Source organism: Stylophora pistillata, chromosome 8 (genome assembly GCF_964205215.1).
Source record: "Stylophora pistillata chromosome 8, jaStyPist1.2, whole genome shotgun sequence".
Taxonomy (NCBI): Eukaryota; Metazoa; Cnidaria; class Anthozoa; order Scleractinia; family Pocilloporidae; genus Stylophora; species Stylophora pistillata.
This window is the reverse complement of record NC_142526.1, coordinates 9,462,278-9,481,026: the sequence shown is the minus strand read 5'-3', so window position 1 is coordinate 9,481,026 and position 18,749 is coordinate 9,462,278. Positions and strand designations below refer to the sequence as shown.

The following is an 18,749-nucleotide window of genomic DNA, read 5'->3' as shown; positions in this document are numbered from 1 at the left end:
GAATTTAGACTTCGAGATATTTAGTGTAAGTTTATGCTCGTAGAGCCACTGAGCTAGCCTGTCCAGATCCTGATTCAGCATGGTCTGTAGGTCACGGGCTGATTGAGAAGAGCAGTAGATAGCAGTGTCATCAGCGAATAAGGTGACCGTAGTGTTCCGAAGGACCTTGGGTAGTTCGTTGATGTAAATGGCAAATAGTAATGGACCGAGAATAGACCCCTGAGGAACACCAACGGAAACCTTCCGCGCAGGAGAAGAGGCTTGATCAATCACAGTCTTCTGGTAACGAGAGGATAAGTAGGAATGGAACCACTCAAGTTTCTTGCTGCGTAATCCTAGAGATTTGAGCTTCCCGAGTAAAATGACATGGTCAACGGTGTCGAAGGCTTTCTTCAGATCAATAAAAACTACACCATTTACTAAACCTTTATCCATATTACTTAGCACTTCATCGGTAAACTGCGTTAGAGCTAAAGCGGTAGATCTTGCACGTCTAAAGCCAAACTGGTTCACAGCAAGCAGATTGTTGGAGTCGAGGTAGCCGTAAAGTTGAGAATGAACAGCTCTCTCAATTACTTTACTGACCGTGGGCAGGATAGAAATGGGACGATAGTTATCTTTATCGGACTTATCACCTTCTTTGAAAAGAGCAGTCACTTTCGCACATTTCCAAGATGATGGGAATTGACCCTTCTCAAAAGAGAGGTTTATGATATCCCTCAGAGGTGAAGCAAGTACATTTGCTGCATCACGGAGTAAACGTGCACTGATGTTGTCTAGTCCTACCGCTTTATTGGTTTTCATTAGGCGCAGCTGCTTTTCAACAAAGGCTGACGTCACATCCTTGAGAGAGAACGATAAGGTAGGAACTGCATCGTACTGAGTCGGTTTTAAACCACGAAAGGCCTTTGCAAGGCTCTTACCGATGCTTGAAAAGTGATTGTTTAGAGTTTCTGCAATGCCTTTGGGGTCAGTCTGCAATTTTCCATGACCAAAAACTGCATTAATTTCATTGTGGTTAGAGGGAAGTGTCTCTTTAATTGCTTTCCACATCTTGGAGCTGTCACCTTTAGCATCTTCTATCAGCCGACAATAATATTTCGATTTCAGCTTCTTTTCCTCGCTATTCGCACAGTTCCTCAATTTTCGGTACATTTGCCAGTGATACTGCGAGTTCTTACGCTTCTGAGCCTGTTTCCAGTGGTAATCTCGATCACTCCGAATTTCGAGGAGTTTGTTCGTAACCCATGGTGTCTTTGTCCCCTTCACACGCTTTGATTTTATCGGAGCGTGGTCGTTTGCAATGCTATTGAAAAGACCTTCCCAGAGGAACACGGCATCATCAACATCATTAGCACTTTCGATTATGCTCCAAGGTAAGTTGCTGAGATCACGCAAGAATGCTTCTTTGTCGTAGCTTTTAAAACAACGATACTCGAGCAACTTTGGTGGAAGTTTCTTTACACCTCCCTTGATAGTACAGAACACAATGCTATGATCGCTGATGCTTGACTGCAGAACATCGGACTGCACGACCCTGTGAGTGTTGTTAACGAACATCAAGTCTATCGTGGTGCTAGAATTCTCAGTGACCCGAGTAGGTTTACAAATAATCTGAGAAAGACTGTGTTGTAATGCAAATTCATCAAGTTTACGGCGTAACTGATTCTTGGTGGAATAATCAATATTATAGTCACCCACCAAAACAATATCGGAGTTTTCAGTGTCGATGTAATTTAGCGAATCAGCTAGATTTGAAATAAAACCATCGATGTTCACATCATCAGGTCTGTAAGAACAGCACAGTATCATTCGTTTGCATTTAGGTCTCTTGATTTCCACCCACAGACATTCAAAGTTATGCTTTATGAGATCAGACATAACGACAAAAGGGATTCCATCCCGGACGAAAATTAAAACTCCTCCACCACAACTTTTGGTCAAACACTGTCTATCCTTACGCACAAGCGAGTACCCTGGTATCGTGATCTCATTGTCCAAAATATTTGGAGCTAGCCAGGTTTCAGAAAGAGTCAAGATGTCAAAGGAGTGTTTGTGGACAAGTTCCTTTACATGATCGAGTTTGTTTACCAAACGATTAACGTTTAAATGAGCAATCTTGAAACCCCGTAACATGCGAACGTCAGAATGAAAATCGTTATTGTCTGACCGTTGCTGAGTAGTAGTATTGCAATGAGAGTCATCCAAACAGTCTATGCCAGGGAACAGACAAGTAAAACACATCCAGGTAGAAGATTCGTTAGTTGCGAGAGAATAATATTCGTCAACGCCCATGTTCAAGCATTTAGCATGGTGCCATTTGTCGCAACCGTCACACTGAATAGCTCTTTGGTTTGAGCGACATCCTTTAGAACAAATAGCACACGGATCTTTCACCGGACCGGGGTTGGAGCTCACATCCCCGGCTAAGAGCAGTAAGTACGAGGCAGAAAGACTGACGTTAGCCAAGTAAATCGAAGCTTGAAGTTTCCAAGATGGCGACGAGGCAACACGTGTTGAGCGTCTTGGTAGACCAGAGTTTCGTCCAGGAAAGCTGGCAGAGTTTAAATTAAGGGCCAGAAACAAGTTTCCATCATCAAAAAGCCTTTCGGGTACAGATGAGTTGTCTAGCGATGTTGCAAATAACAATACTAGGACAAGAGACGCGCTACACCGAGAGAGCCAACCGATCGCCATTATTGTGTGACACATTATTGTGTGAAACTTAACTGAATTAGACCTGTTAATGACAGAAACCTCTTTGTTCTCAATTAACAAACTATTTCCTAAAAATTAATCACTTTTGAACAAAATAATCAAATCTGCGTTTATTTAGTTAACATTTAAAAACGTTATTGAAAACTATGAACCAGCGAGTAGCAACACCCTCCCCTAAAACAATGTAGTAGAAAGAGCCAGTGCTCACCTTAGTGTCCTTCCCTTCATCTCCTTACCAGTGTTGTAGAGCGTTTTCAAGGCTCGATATTTCAAGCATTTTTAGGTTTACCTTTTTGTTTTATTAAGTCTCGCCTTTTCGCCCCTACGTGCTATTTTGATGAATCTATAGTTTTGATGATTTATTTTTAGTGTGTGCTTGAACTTGGCTCAGCACTTACCGTGCTAGACATTTTAATCCCTTGTTATGGTTTAAGATAACTAGTTTGCTAGGTGGTCATGTTTGAGTTGGTAAAACTGACCTTGAGTTTTACCCACACTGAACATCCTGTTTTGGAAGTTCCCACGGTTAGCTAACCCAAACATGTCTGTGATTTTTGTATTTAATACTGGAGCACTCCTTGCTGAAAGTAGTAGAAATAAGTAGTAGAAATAAGCAGTGGAACAAGAGAGAGAATAAAGAAGAAAATTACAGAGTCTCAGTACCTCTTGTTAATTTGCCAAGCGAGTGGTAAAACCCCTCAACACCAGAATTAAATTATTAGGATCACATTTGGTATCTGGGCAACCGAGCTCGGTTCATGTTCACCGTACTCGAATAGCGATTCGAGTACCAGTTCAAAGCAACCTTGGATCAACGAGCTCGAAATGCGGTCAATTCTATTCGAGCTCGATCCAACTATATCGTGCTCGATCAAAAAGACGAGCTCGACAAACTCAATCTGTTCTAATCGAGCTCGGTTTCTTATCGAGCTCGGTTTGCCTCGCGGTATTGGTTTCATATCGAGCTCGATTTCTGAACGAGCTCGGTTTGGTATCGAGCTCAGTTTAATCTTCTTTCAGCAAATGAGAGGTAATCTGGTACCAAGACTTGGGAGGGAGCATGGGACGAGCGAGAATGGCCATGATTCTGGCAAACTTGTTGAGTTTAGTTCGTTAATTTGGGACTTTGTAGAAATATGTTTTTGGTGGAATTCGAAAGAGAAAACACAACAGGAGCAAATAATGATTTAATTCTGCTAAGGAGATGAAGGGAAGGACACTAAGGTGAGCACTGGCTCTTTCTACTGCATTGTTTTAGGGGAGGGTGTTGCTACTCGCTGGTTCATAGTTTTTAATAACGTTTTGTTCAGTTTCAAACTTAAGCTCAATCCCGGAGTGAACATTTCTCGGTTATTTTTAATCTCAGTACTGTAACAAGAAACTTTTTACCTCCATTTTTCCAACCCTGTTTTTACCACACAAAGTATACATAACAGCATGCAACAATACAAACAATCTAATTTTATTGTAGAAGCTCAATACACTTTAGTGCTTCTGTTTTAATTGGTCATTTGTAGCTAGGAAAAGGAACCCAAATCCTATGTAACATTAAAGTGTTTTGGAGAATATGGCCAAAAAAATCTGAAAAGAAATGTCTGCATTGAGTCGAGATTGATTGAGAAACCATGTTCTTTATTACCTAAATAACGGTTGCTAATGCAGATTAGAAAAATACTTTATGAGAACTATATCAGGCTAGGTTTTAAGCATATATGGCGAACAATAATATTCGGTTGTAAGTTGTATTATTTTTATAAATAAGCCATGAAGGTGAACACTAACATTCGGTTGTAAGTTATATTAGTTTGATAAATAAGCCATGAAGGTGGTAAGACCAAAATATTTTCATAAAACAATCAAAACAAACAAACAAACAAGTAAACTAACAAGCTTTTCCTGCAAGGATGACAAATGGTATTGTGTAGCAGTTTGTACTGTAACCAATGAATTTCAGTATTTTCATATTTTTAGTGGTTAAGGCATAGCAAAGGCAGGTCTTCTTAATAACTATTTCTAGCGTTTGTTAATTTGGCTTTTCAGTGATGGTTTGCACTCAAGAAAAAACAAAACAGCCACACTTCTTTTTAGCTGTCTGCAGATATCTACAGTAAAGGAAATGGACTAAAACAAAGAGTTATTTTTTTTCATCTCTTGCAAACAAATAGTAAGAAGAATAATATCAAAATCATATACTTAATATATACATTATCAGAGACCATGGTGGATTTACAACATTAATTTTCATGAAACGTAAGGTTTGGCAGGCTACTATAATTGTTAAAGGCTAAATTTTGAAATATAAAATTAATATACAGTTGAAGTTGTGTTTGTTTGACTTATTCTATTCAGATATTGCAGAACACAAATCACACTAATATTATTGATACCAGTGAGAGAAATACATCTTTGAATCCAGATTAAATGTTAACTAAATAAACGCAGAATTGATTATTTTGTTCAAAAGTGATTAATTTTTAGGAAATAGTTTGTTAATTGACAACAAAGAGGTTTCTGTCATTAACAGGTCTAATTCAGTTAAGAGTGTTTCCATAGATCCACTGATCTAATCAAGTGTAGAAGCTATTACACAACTGCAACAGTTCACTTTTAACAAAATAATCAATGCTTGTCGATATAACCTTAGCTATGAAACCTGTAGCCTGACCTAGCCCTCTGCATAGACTGAAAACACCATGCTCTTAATTTGCGATCATTACAAAAAACACCAGCAAGACATTTTTTGGCGGTACAGTTAGACATAATAAAAATGTGGTAGTTCACTTTTTTTAACTGAACTGAACATTTTATGACCTGTTAATGACATTAACAAGTTGACAAGTTGAGGTTGCAAATAATAAATGTTAGTAATATCGAGTCTGCCATTTTTATTGTTCTCACTTTCAGGTGCCATCAGAATCCTTCAAAAAAAAAAAAAATCAATAAAAATATTTGCAAATCATAACATTGTTCCACAATTTATAGTAATTGTAATTCTGTTGTTAGCATGTTTGATTTCAGGGATAAAAACTGACTTTTACTAGCCTATGTACCTAATCCATTTTTGCTATTCTCGTGTTTCCTAGACAGACTTTTGATAGGAAGCTTTTTACTGTTGCACACATCACATTAAGAGTTTAAATTTGGTTTAAGTGCTTCAGCAGTTATCTGTATTACACTTTTACACTCTGTGTACTCATAATCTCACCAAATTTCTCTTATGTTGCAGGCTCCTTTTTTGCCTTTTTTCTTTTGGCTGTTGTCCTCTTGTCCCTCCTTCTTTTCTTTGTACCTCCTTGTTTTCCTTCAATTTCCATCTCTCCTTCTTGCATTTCCTCTTCATGTTCTTTTTCTACTGCTCCAGCTGGTATTCCTCCATTGCCTCCTTTATCTCCATTGTCCATGGTTTCTTCTTTGTTAATTACTCCTTTATTCTCTTCCTTTTCTTTTTCCTGCTTTTCTTCTTCATCTCCTCCCTTAGCCCCTTCTTTTCTCTCCACATCTCCCACAGCTTGGCCTACATCTATGATCATACACAAAATATTGAATTACTTGGTTCTCTGTGTTTGTTGTTCACAATATTTATGTTTAGCTGAAACCCTGATTTCTCGAGTATTCAAACAAAATAATCTTTATTGGGCCACTGCGATATCATGAACCATGTATTACCTGGGGATGTTAATATTTCTGGATGCATTTTCGTTGTTGGACGAAGAATGTTATTTCTTTGATAGGTTAATAAAAATCAAGTTTTTCTTACCTACTAAAGTCACAGAGAGGTTGTCATTTTCTGCTGGAAAATTCCCTCGGAAGGACACCTGCAAGTAAAATAAGGGAAGGGAAGTGTGGTGCTCAAAGGAGTTATGTGTAAATATCATAATTAAAATAAACATTGTTCCTTTGAGCATCACACCACCCTTCATTAATTCAATTTACAATTTGAAAACACTTTGTACACTATAAATATTTCGTTTACATTAAAAGGAATGCACTATTTTGCCAAAGCATGGGAGAAAGGAGGAGTTGCTTAGGGACAGCATAGGGTTGGCTCTTTCTACCAAGGATCCATTAAGAGAAATGGAAATTATGCTTGAGCTGTTAGCTCCAGTAGACATTGCCATACATTCTTTGAGCTCTGCTCTGTTGGAGAGGAACTTGTCGAAGTGTTTTAAGTTTCGTTTTTGTTAGATGGTTATGTTCAGTGTCATTGGAAACTATTGTAATGACAAATTTACTTTCTTTGAGCCAATTCTGATATAATCAAAATTTAGTTCCTTTAAACATACTTTTTAAAAATAAGCAACAAAATGGTACACTAGATTACAACACTGCACTTGGACAAGTTAAGTTAAGAAAGTCACGCTCCTTGTTTAGCCAATTCTCTAATTAAACCAATTGTGCTATTTAGAGACTGCACAAGTTACATGAACCTTACATTCCCTACCTGCGATTGCAGTGATGAAGTTATCTGCTCTTCTTCCTGTGATAAATTTCAAGAGAAAAAGAGAGTTTACTTTATAGTCAAAGAATGAGTGGAGAGGTAGCTGCAGTCTTGACATGAAAGTAATGGAAAGCTGATGTTAAAGTAAATGTTGTTTATTTGTTCCTACTTTAAGGAAGCACTCACTCCTTCTACAACATTCAGGATCTCGTGCCCCTGTAGCCGATCACTGTGGCGCACCACTTGCTGCCTTCTCCTTATTATGAAGTGTCCTGGCAGGTCATCATGAGATCCTGCCCAGTCGTAGACTTCCTGCATAGTTACATAGACAAAATATTTGTATCATTTACATGCTGAGTAACAGCTGGAATTGGGGTCACCATGGTACTGTTATGGCAGTGGCTTTTGTCAGAGTTCAATGCACTCAGGATCATGACCCAGCCATAAGGAAAATCCATGAGTGTATAAGTGAACATCTGCTTTTGCCCCTTATTGAGACCTTGCTTGGGGGATTGCTTAATTTAGTCAAGTGAATTAATAAAACTTGCAAATGGTAATAATTTCAACTGTAATCAGTTGTAATATGTGCAAAACTGTGGCATTCCAGGTGTATAAATATAAGTACTCCAATGTACCTGGAAAAAAGCATTTGGCCTAAACCGCCTGCCAATTTTCTTGTTACCGGTGCAGCGGAGGATAATTTTGGTGTACACCTCGCCTGGTGGAGGAGATTTCACCCTTTCTTTCCTCTTCTTTCTGACCTATCAAAAATAAAAAAATTCAAACATTTCATAATGTAAACTAGTAAAAGGATTTTTCTACTAACACTCCTCTCCTCCATCTAGAAATTCCAACTGGAAGTAGTTCTCAGTGAAATCACCCTTCCTGTTGATTAAACCTGGTTTTTATCTGATTGAACCTCAGCCAAGTGTTTTCAAGATGTAATAATTGTAATTCAGCTGCAAAAGTTTGACTCACAAAAGCCTGTAAATGATGCCTTAAGGTTATACCTCTGCTGCATCTCCTTCATCTTTCCTTTTATTTTCTTTCCTTTTATTTTCTTTTCTTTTCCCATCTGTCCTCGGTTCTTGCCAGAGGGCAAGTTGTTCCCTGTGTAAACAGAGTAACATGGATAATGTGAAGTATCTAACAGTTTTGTGGTGCATTGCTCTATAAGATTTCAATAATAGTTATTATACAACAAAATTATTACCTTTCCAACACAAGTGATTGGATCATCATGGTTACCCTTTCACACACACTTCCGAGGCCAGTGTTGTTTGCATCCGATGCTAAAAATGATTCAAGAGAGTTTTAATTATAGACCAACTTTATTCTGGATATTCACTTTATGCAAAGTCTCCCATGAAAATAAGTTTGACATTCCTGCTCCTAGGCTGCATGACATAATTAATTCCCATGAAAATAAGTTTGACATTCCTTTCCTAGGCTGCATGACATAATTTAACTGCAATCATCAAAAATAAGGCTTGTACAAATGTATGATAGTAGAAGACAGAGTATGAAATTTGCTTAACAATGAAAAAAAAAAAAACACAGCATTCGTAGGCATTTGCACATTGTACTCATTTTTTATGGCAGTTTTGGCTCATCATCACCAAATATGTAGTTGTCCTAAAAGCCACTGTAAAAAGTGATTTAATGAAATATCTGATCTGGAATAATCTCTTAACCAGGTTATTACCTTGTATGCGCCCGACAAATACTGGATTTTGACGAGGAGAGGGCACCAACAAGATGATCTGGTCCTCATTCAGTCTTTCATGTACGTATAGCGCAAGGACTGTTTCATGAAAAGAAAATGTGATCTTGAAATTAGAGTTATATTGCCACTTATGGGTAGTTGAGTTTTATTTTTGTTAATTTAATCACTTAGAAGTGAATTTTAAGCTACACTTTAAGCAGTTTCACATATAAGAGTTGTGTGTAGTTGGTTAAAGGCCAGAAGTGGTAACTTAATTAGCTTTTAGCAATACTGTACCTAATTAATAAACTTAATGAAATGAATTGTTAAGCCTTAGGTTTTGACTATACAGATAATGAACTCTTTGACCCTACCTTTCCTTCCCTCTTCTGATGAGGTTTCAGCTCCCCAATAGAGCCATTCTGCCTCATTGATGGAACCAGCCACCATCATCCTTTGAAGAGCCCTTGCCAAAATAGTAATAACAAATGGAGAATTTCATTTTCATGCATTAGTGATCAATGTCAATGTAAGCAGCCCTAGTAAAATTCTCTCTAACCACTTGGCCTGTTACAGGCCTGCCTGCCTGGTTTATGTTATTTGTACAGATTATCAGTACCTCAGCATGTCCTCTCTTAGATCATTTTGGCCATTTGGGTTCAGAAGGACAGCTACTATTGGGCGCCTAGCCTCTCGTGCTTGCCAGCATAACTATACCCAAAAAAAACATAATGGAATGATTAGTCAATTTTTAAATGGTTAAAAAATAAATGAACATAATGGTTTTTGTCATTTGACAGGAATTAATTTACAATCCAATTAAGTGCTCTATTCCAGAGATTAATTAGGAATTTGGTATAAATTTAATGTTGAATAAATCAGAATTGAATATTGGACTTTAAGATCACCACAATTGCATTATAGTCTATAATTAATGTACATGATTCTTTTTAATAATTGCATTTACTCACCTCTTCAAAAGAATGATTCAGGAGTGGCAGCATGGATTCTTCAACATTGTTGCAAGCTAACTCCAGCATGTTCTCGCACCTCCAAACCTCACTGGTTCTGCTTGGAGCATTGCAGGGAGCCCCTAAAATAAAAGTAAATAATAATTGTTAATCAAGTGTCCAGAAGGAAACAGAACTGGTTGAGTGTTGTAAGAGAGGTGCAGTAGGTGTTAATTAAATGTATTATAAAGCATGTTAAACATACTTAGAAATTAAAGTATTATCTATGTGTAAGTGAACTTCAAAACAATGCCAAAACAATTTGCATTTAGTAAGTAAGACTGTATTGGATGAGTACCACACATTGTAAACAAAATGAAAATACAAAGTTAAATACCCAGTTGATAGGTTCATGTTCTCAAACTCATGCTATAGTTTACAACATATTTTGCACTCTGAAAAGAGTTCTGCAAATAAACTGGTTACACTTCATTAAGGCAATTTAACTGTGTACAGTGTATGATTTGGCATGTAATTGCAGTTGTATTTTTACATGTGACTCCCGACTTTTCACTTTGGATCTAGCTTGTATATTTGAGTGTAGTGTGAATATACTGTCACATGTGCTTTTTTTCCTTTCATAAATATATGACCCAGTTGCATGCAATGTGCTGGAAAGATCAGTTGTGAACATTTCCTTCATTTTGTAGATAATAATCCTTCAATTTAATTGTGTACAGTGTATCATTTGGTGCGTAGTTGCACTTTTATTTTTACATGTCCTGACTTTTCACTTTGGATCTAATCTGTATATTTGAGTGTAGTGCAAATATAATTTCACATATGCTTTTTTCCTGTTATGGATATTTGATCAAGTGCATATCATGTGCTGAAAAGATCAGTTTTGAACAGTTCCATCATTTTGTTGATAATAATCCTTCAATCAGCTCTCTGGGGTAACTTCATCTTCTTTTTGTCTTTAAAACAATCACAGATTACACTAGAATTACTTTACCTCTTATACCATGTAAAGAGAGGTCTTCTCTAACTGTTCCAACTGTTGAAACAATGAGATTTTGGGATGTTATATATAACCACAGATCTTGGCAATAAATGATGAAGAAGAAATAAATATTTAGTAATTTAAACACCCTCCCTCCCCCCAAAGAAAACAAAGAAAAATAAAAAGAGAAAAAGAATTCAAACAAAAGTCATAATAGTATCATCATACCTTGCATTCCATCTCCATAAAATGGTGAGCCATGGAACCCTGAGAAACAATGATATCACTGCTTTCGAGCCACTCAGAGGTATATTTGAATTGTCCACTCAATTTACTTGTCACTTTGTTTTCGGGTAAATCATGACACAAACATAGGATTTTGGACCATTTTCAAATGAGCTTTGAAAAATATGTAAGAGGCAGGTGACAATGATGTCCTCACATTGGGACCAGTCTCCTCCACATGCATTTACTTTGGTAAAAACTGGCATTCTTTTTTCTATTCTGAACAGCAAGTCTTCTACCTTGAATTGAAATGTATACTAGATCAAGAGTTTATTTCACTTGCATTTGTGTAAACATAATTTTCTAGCCTTTGTATTCATGGAGTTGCACAAATGCATTTCACTAAGCCAAGTTTATAATGTTTATCCCTTTGACTCCCAAGATGTAGTTATTAACTTACTCTTACTTTATAAATATTACCTGACGTGCTACAACTAGTTGGCCTTGTCGTGGTTGAAGTTACCGCAGGTCTGGTTCTCCTTTGCCTTGCCTGTTTCTGGGGCACTTGCATGAAAATGTAAGGGAACATCATTGTAAATTATTGTGGTTACAGCCTGACTGTTACTTGGGCACCTCTTGTTGGAGATTCAGGTGGGGAATAAAATAAAAATAACCTCATTCTGGTAATAAACAGATTTTTTGATTTGATTTTCACACTTACCTTGGGGAGAAGGTATAATTATGTTAGTGTCTCCATTGTCTCTAAAAGGACTCTGTAGCAATTCCTCATCTGTGGTAGGTTGACAAACAGTGTTGTGTTCAAAGTGAAGTTCAGTGAAAATACATTACTTTTTGTATCATATCTTTGAATGTAAGTATATTCATCGTTAGCAGCATGGGACAAAGAAAAAATCTGATTCCTGATGACAGCAGAGCTTGTTACCATTTGCACTCTGGAAGGATGCTATAACCACTAAACTATGTGGAGTTTGAGGTAAGCAAGGTCACTTAGTACTATTTTATGTCTCAAGGCTACCAATCTGTACACCACGGAAGAAAGAAGTTCTTTGCCTTTTAATCTCATTGCATATAGTGGTCATTTTTATGCCATTCCCTATGTTGAAGTTTCCTTTCTTTGTTAAATGTGTTTTCTCAGCTCCTTTCAAAGTTTTTGTCTTAAAAATCTCCCTTGGAACCCCTTATGAAAATTTTATGATTATATCCAATTGAATTGGCAAGTGTTATTTGTAAAGCCACATTTAAAACATCACAACCAGATTCATAGTCTATAATCTTACCATCTGAGTCATCAATTTGGAGTTGATGTTCATCTAAATGTAGAAGACAAAACAAAATACTAAACATTTAGCTCAGTAAATGCTACACACCGTGTGTGAAACTCTGTCTAATGATCATTCATTCTTTGTTCAATCACTGGCATCCTTTTTTTCTTTTCTATCTCACAAAGAATATAGAATATAAATTTGTGGGTAAAGTTGGAAAGCTCACCAGTCCTGATTGAGTTTCTGGCCAACTGGGTAATGTACCTTCTAGTTTCTCCTTAAAAAAAAGTACATGTAGAAATTTGTTAAAGCTAATTGCACAAAATTGTTGCAATAATTATCTTACCACCTCAGGCAAAATAATGTAACTTAAGAATGCTAAATTTATGTCGATTGAAAATCATATTGTCAGACAAAAATCCCTTTCTAAATACACAACAGCATTTAAGAATTATTACCAGTCAGTTCTAAAATTGTTAACTTTTTTGGGAGAAAATACGTAAAGCAAAACTTACACCACTCACACATAAGCATTAATTTTGTCTTTTGGATTTTTACTTTGCAAGTGACCACTGACAATTTCTTGGTTCAAATTTTTTTGGGGGTTTTCAGTATTTGTTGTGAAATCATTGCTATGTTTAACTCACGTCCATTTGTTGGTAGAGATAAGCTGGATACAGCTGGAGTCACTGTTGGCTGTCTGGAACTTGCATTGGTTACAAGAGTTGCCATTGATGGGGGTGCAGCATTGACTATGGATGATTGAAGTGATAACTTCAGAGGTAAGTAGTCTATGATAGGAGTCATTAGTCACTTGATTCAGGTGTTGATATCAAGGAATAATGGATTTCTTGACATAAAGCTTGAAACTCTATGGGCCCCACCTCCCCTAAGTCTTGATGAATTGTGAGGAAATAATGGACACTTTGTTGACACTGATGATATCTGATCTTTTAGACGGTAATATTCTATAGGCTGATGTTTCTCTGCTGGGTTAAAATGTATTTCTATCTTGTGGTCATCATAACCAGTTTTTTTTCTCCTTTTTTTTTTCTAAACCAACCCAACAAGGTTCCTTATTGGAACTTCTTTTGGGAGGTGTGGGAGATGACAAAAGTTACAACTTTCAAGAAAAATAAATAGATAACATGATTTTTCCTGGATGAAATACTCAAGTTTGAGACTAATATGTAAGATGCTCAAACTGGTGGCCTGCGAAATTGCTAGCTTTCTTTATTTGTCGAAAAAAAAAGCTTGTTCACACTACTTCAAGTATTTATCTTTGGTTAATGTGTTGATAGTTCATTTTTTATTATATTTAACTCACATCCAGTTGAAGGTAGTGATACACTGGATATAGCTGGGGTAATTAGAGGCCTTCTCGAGCTTGAATTGTTTTGCTGTTGTGCTGTACATAAATAAACAAATTTCAGAAGTAAAGCATAAACTATTAGGAACCCTAACTGATAGGAGGCTGACCATTTGGCTTAGTATTTACACTATGGGGTTAAGGGGTTCAGCTCACAAACTACAGAGAACAAATCCAGATAGCTAGGGGAGTGGAACCAAGGACCACTAGATTTCAAATCTAGAACACTTAACCACTCAGCCATGCGGCCACCACACCTGTGAGAGAGTTCCATCGATAGTTAATTTTTTCTAAGCAATTTTTATGTTGAAATAGTGTGTTATTGAAAAATTTTGTTCAATTTTGTTTTACCAGTGAACTTCACCCCACTATGCAAACACTTTTAGCAGGGGATGGAATCATACATCAATTGCCCAAGAATTAATTTGCCTGGTCACATTGCCACCCAAAATCTATTCTGGTGTAAGAAAATTTAACTGACTTAAGTGTGGCCTTTTGAATATGCAGATCTGGACTCAATATGTCCTTTCCTTCAATTGTACTCTGTTAGTTTGTGTTTGCAAATGTACTAATTGAAGAACAAAGTCATTTCTCATTTTATCAATTCATCTAAGCAACTTTTCAACATTTCACACTGGACTGATATGTCAAATGCTCAAACTGCAATAGCTCATAACAATACTCGAAAAGTCTGTTTACCCTATGTCGATGAGGTTAGTTGCTTTTGTTTTACTGCAACTGCCCTAACATCATTTAATGTTTAACTCACATCCATTTATACTTGTTGGAAGATGTAAGCTTGGCACAGCTGGGGTCATTATTGGCCTTCCAGACCTTGCATTAGTCACAAGAGTGGCAGTTGAAGAGGCTGCAATGTTGGCTGTGGATGTTAAGATCAAAGGTAAGTGGTCAATAATAGCAGTCAATGGCTGTATGATTCAGGCATTGAAATCAAGGAAAAGTGATTCTAGTTTTCTTCCTGTAAAGCTGGGAACTCTACAGGCCCCACCTCTCTTATCTGCTTATGAAAGTAGAAGGTAAATAGAGACCTGCTTTAACCCTCCATCAATTATCAATGGGATTGTCTTGGGCTGTGGATGAAAGAAAATAAAATTTGGGGGGTGGTGGGGTTGCTATGGTGGCATCTTTTATCTTTATAATAATTATTTCCTGAAAGGTTGGGATATAAATTGATCTTTCTTTAAAGGGGCTAAGAACATTATATTGTGTTATTTCTGAGGGGGTGGGACATCAGTTGGCCTTTGATATTTTTTCTTTGGGTATAAATTGTGACTTTTCTGATTAATTAGGGGTGCATGTCTAGCTATTAAATGGAATGGTCCTCAGCAATTGATGTCCATAGTTGTTTGCGTGGTTATGGAATGTTACGGTAAGTCAACTTACATCCACTGGAAGAGGCTGAACTAGTATTTGCTTGGCTGTTTGAATGAAATGCATTGGCTGTTGGTGAATAAAAACAATAACATCAGAGGTAGTTGTAATAATTGTGTTTTCTATGTCAGATGTCAATAGCTATTCCTGACCAGTATTGTATTAATTAGCTTTATTGGGTTGTTATTTGTATGTTTATGGAATGTTAAGTTAACTTACATCCACTAGAAGAGGCTGAACTAGTATTTGCTTGGCTGTGGGAATAAACAGCATTGGCTGTGGATGAAATAAAGTAATAACATCAGAGGTAACTATAATAATTGTGGTCTTTAAGTCAGATGCCAATAGTTATTCAGGTATATTGTATTAAAATGATAGCTTCACTGGGTTGTTGTTTGCATGTTAATGGGGTGTTAAATGAACTCACATCCACTAGAAGAGGCTGAACTAGTATTTGTTTGGTAGTTGGAATGAACAGCATTGGCTTTGAATGAATTGAAATAACAACATCAGAAAGAGTTATTGAATAATAATTGTGTTTTTTATGTCAGATGGAAAGTTAAGTTAACTTACATCCACTAGAAGAGGCTGAACTGGTTCTTGCTTGGCTGTTGGAATTAACAGCATTGGCTGTGGATGAATCGAACTAACAATATCAGAGGTAGCTGTAATAATTGTGTTTTTTTACGTCAGATGTCAATAGTTATTCCAGTATTGTATTAATTAGCTTCATTGGGTTGTTGTTTACATGTTTATGGAATGTTAAGTCAACTCACATCCATTAGAAGAGGCTGAATAAGTATTTGCTTGGATGTTGGCATTAAAAGCATTGGCTGTGGATGAATTGAAATAACATCATCAGAAATAGCTACTAAATAATAATTGTGTTTTTTTTACGTCAGATGTCAGTAGTTATTCCAGTATTGTATTGCATTGCTTCATTGGTTTGAAACTCAGATATTCTTTGGCCCCATGCTTATTAATTGATGAATATGGCATGCCTTCAATACAGGAATCAAAATTTGCTTTCCTTGTGTGAAGATGGAAACTCTGCACCATTACCCCGCAGGCTGCTGCAAGGCCACAGTTCAGCTTGCATTTTTTGCAAGCCAAAAGGAAAAAGGCTTATTAAAAGAAGCATATCTCCAGGATAAGGAATTGAAGGAGTAGCTATGCTATTTAAGAGGGAAACTTATGAAAATACATAATTTCTATCACAATTTTATGAGCAATGTACTCAACAAAATTGCTTGAAGTCATGAGCCACTTTCTATAGAAATGAAATGTAAACTTTTTCGCAGATCAAATAATATCAATGGCTCGAAAGAACCTTCTTGGGTTATGAACTACAAAAAGAAGTGCCTGGAGCGTGTGAAGAAGTGTAGGGAGAAACACTCACTCGTGGCTGATTTTTCTTTTGCTTTTTGACTTTTTGACTTTTCTGCTGTTGTCACTTACTTGTGTGTTTTATATCAAAACCATGCATGGTCCAGCCTTTTGTATTAGTATTCAAAGTATGACATAATCATTTCATGTAGCTCATAGATCGTAGTTATTATAATAATTATGTAAATAGCAGTTAAAGAACTACCGGGAGGAAGGTACAAAAATACTCTCTTCTTTCGATTTCCGCCAAAGTGCTCTAAGATCTGGGCACCACTGAGAAGGCCGTCGGCTACCTTCATCATGGCATGGCCACGAGCATAAGATTTAATAACTTCAAGACTGTGTAAGGAAAAGAAAAGGGATAGAAACTGTAAATTCAGTCTGAGCGGTCAGTATAACTTGAGTGGCATAACAGTGGAATGATGACACAAGGAGATATTTAAATGGGTCAAAGTAATTCTTTTTACATTTCGGAGGTACTAGTACAGTGTTAAAATACAACATCAGCAAAGATTAGGTATGACGGGCAATGTCAGCAAAGGGTCCCACCCATCTCACCATTCGAGCCTCGCAAGAAGACGACTGTGGAACGAGTTAGCTGCAATCTATTATTAGTAAACTTCTGTTCCATTAAAAGTGTCAAATATATGATTTGGAAATCTTAAATTCTGTGTTGTTTCTTTAACCGGTTTTAGGCCTTTTCCTCACTAATTTGCTGGCCATCCTATGCCTTAGTTATACTGCAAGCAGCAATTGTAATAATTTAAGCCGAGAAAGCTGTTGTGTTCCTGCTAAACGAGAGGTATTCCCATTGCGCGTTTTTGTCGTTCACAAGAAAGGTGCTTACTCTTAACCGAACCCACGGTATTTTACTTAATGCGACTGCTATTTACAAACCATTTTTAATAGAGTACTGTGAAGAACTATGCGTACCTTGATAAGTCTTTCCCCGCCAGGAATGGAAAAGCGGCGGTCAGGTTGGTGCCGATGGCATCTGCGTCCTGGCTCTTGGTGAATGAGATATCTCTTACTTTTCCCGCAGTCACCATTCTTCCCAACTCAGCTTTGCTTGGTACAGCAGTTAACCTTTTGTCCAAAAGGACAAAAGTTCTTGATAGGGAACGAGTCGCGTGGCTCATATTAACGATCTTGCTTTGTATATTACCAACGAAGAACTACATGAACCAACGAGTAATCCGTGTGTGGCAACGCTTCGAAAGCGTGAAGTCAATGTGCGAAAATGTAGAGAATTGATGCCACTTAATTAGTAACTTGAACGCCTTTTGTGGTTTTCGGTAAGGCGTGTTTTAAAGGAGACAAATACAAAAGATTTTTATCGCAAGTAAGTGAGTGAAATCGCTTAATAACTGTGCTGAAAACTGTAACGACATATGGCAGTCTTCAGGCGACTCTTTAAGCAGTCGTTCGTTCTGGCCTGTAAATCGTACTAGCAAAACGCTCGATGCATGATGCATCGGTAACCGGTCGTTCCGGCTGGCTTGCGTGACTGTATTTTCCTCCCAGAAGGAAAGGGAAACAGTAGACGCCTGCACACAGGCTAGTTCGCAGCCAACACACGATCAATGTTTCCCGTTTGCCACGAAGGTGAAAAGCCGATCAACCAACAGAAAAAGAGTTTCGTCTATTTTTGAATTTTTTTTTTTTAACTTATTCGATGTAGTAGCTTGTCGGAAAGAAAGTACGATCTTTTTGTCTTTTTTGTGCGTTTTTCTTTTTCCTTTTTTTTTTTTTTTACTTGTTTTTTTGGAATAACGGCTGCATTTAGAGTCTCGCGGAAGGAATTTGGGTTGTTTTCCGCTTTGCTTTGTAACTTTAATGAGTAAGTCAAAAGATGATACAAAACAAGGTGTGAGAACTTTTTACTTTCCTTTGGAGCTATTGTTTTCCTGTTCCTCACTGTGTTGAGATCTTTGTTTCGGATTTGCGTTCTTTGTTTCTTTGTGACTTGTGAATTTCGCAGGTCTTGCGCCGATGACGAGCCCCGAAAAAGCTGCTCTAACAGTGTGTTAGTTGAACTTCGCGTTGACTGTGAATCACGCTCTCGTAATTGAGAAGTCATGAATCTAAATGAATTTATAGATCTGCAACGGGGTCCCCGTATTAACTTGATTCAATGGCTTCAACGGCGGTCTCTGCTGGCCGATCGCTTCGCTGTGCCCAATGTAACGAGGACATGGTCCTGATGCAGAGGAACAGAAATCATGTTGATGGACACCTTTGGTAAGTCAATAAAGGTTCTACAGTCTGTCTTACCTCGTT

At 37.2% G+C, this 18,749-nt stretch overlaps 1 protein-coding gene and 1 long non-coding RNA gene across 4 annotated transcripts; one reads left to right on the top strand and one right to left on the bottom strand.

The window, feature by feature from the left end:
• Nucleotides 1–3,431: 3,431 nt before the first annotated feature.
• LOC148724867 (uncharacterized) lies at nt 3,432–9,184 on the top strand. Its single transcript, XR_015991049.1, has 2 exons — nt 3,432–3,942; nt 8,854–9,184. It is a non-coding gene; the product is annotated as an uncharacterized LOC148724867 (long non-coding RNA).
• On the bottom strand, nt 4,165–13,304 carry LOC148724866 (uncharacterized). Of its 3 annotated transcripts, none has more exons than XM_088731205.1 (19): nt 12,970–13,304; nt 12,549–12,599; nt 12,338–12,370; nt 11,761–11,829; nt 11,520–11,603; nt 11,043–11,081; nt 10,827–10,913; nt 9,833–9,954; nt 9,481–9,572; nt 9,236–9,327; nt 8,862–8,960; nt 8,370–8,448; nt 8,167–8,266; nt 7,792–7,917; nt 7,343–7,468; nt 7,160–7,195; nt 6,476–6,533; nt 5,924–6,238; nt 4,165–5,636 (listed from the first exon to the last, which is right to left on the bottom strand). In XM_088731205.1, the coding sequence occupies exons 1-18, from the start codon at nt 13,127–13,129 to the stop codon at nt 5,934–5,936; spliced, it is 1,758 nt and encodes a 585-aa protein (XP_088587331.1). In that variant the 5' UTR covers nt 13,130–13,304; the 3' UTR covers nt 4,165–5,636; nt 5,924–5,933. The 3 variants fall into 3 exon arrangements, with proteins under 3 accessions (XP_088587331.1, XP_088587332.1, XP_088587333.1); XM_088731206.1 differs by having other exon boundaries at nt 10,827–10,868; XM_088731207.1 differs by lacking the exon at nt 7,343–7,468.
• Nucleotides 13,305–18,749: the final 5,445 nt, after the last annotated feature.

Coding starts and splice junctions, on each gene's coding strand:
- LOC148724866 (XM_088731205.1), bottom strand. CDS start 13,129: ATGACTCCTATCATAGACTACTTACCTCTGAAGTTATCACTTCAATCA. Junction 12,371..12,548: donor CAGAAACTCAATCAGGACTG/GTGAGCTTTCCA, acceptor TTCTACATTTAG/ATGAACATCAACTCCAAATT. Junction 8,961..9,235: donor ATCAGAAGAGGGAAGGAAAG/GTAGGGTCAAAG, acceptor TTCATGAAACAG/TCCTTGCGCTATACGTACAT.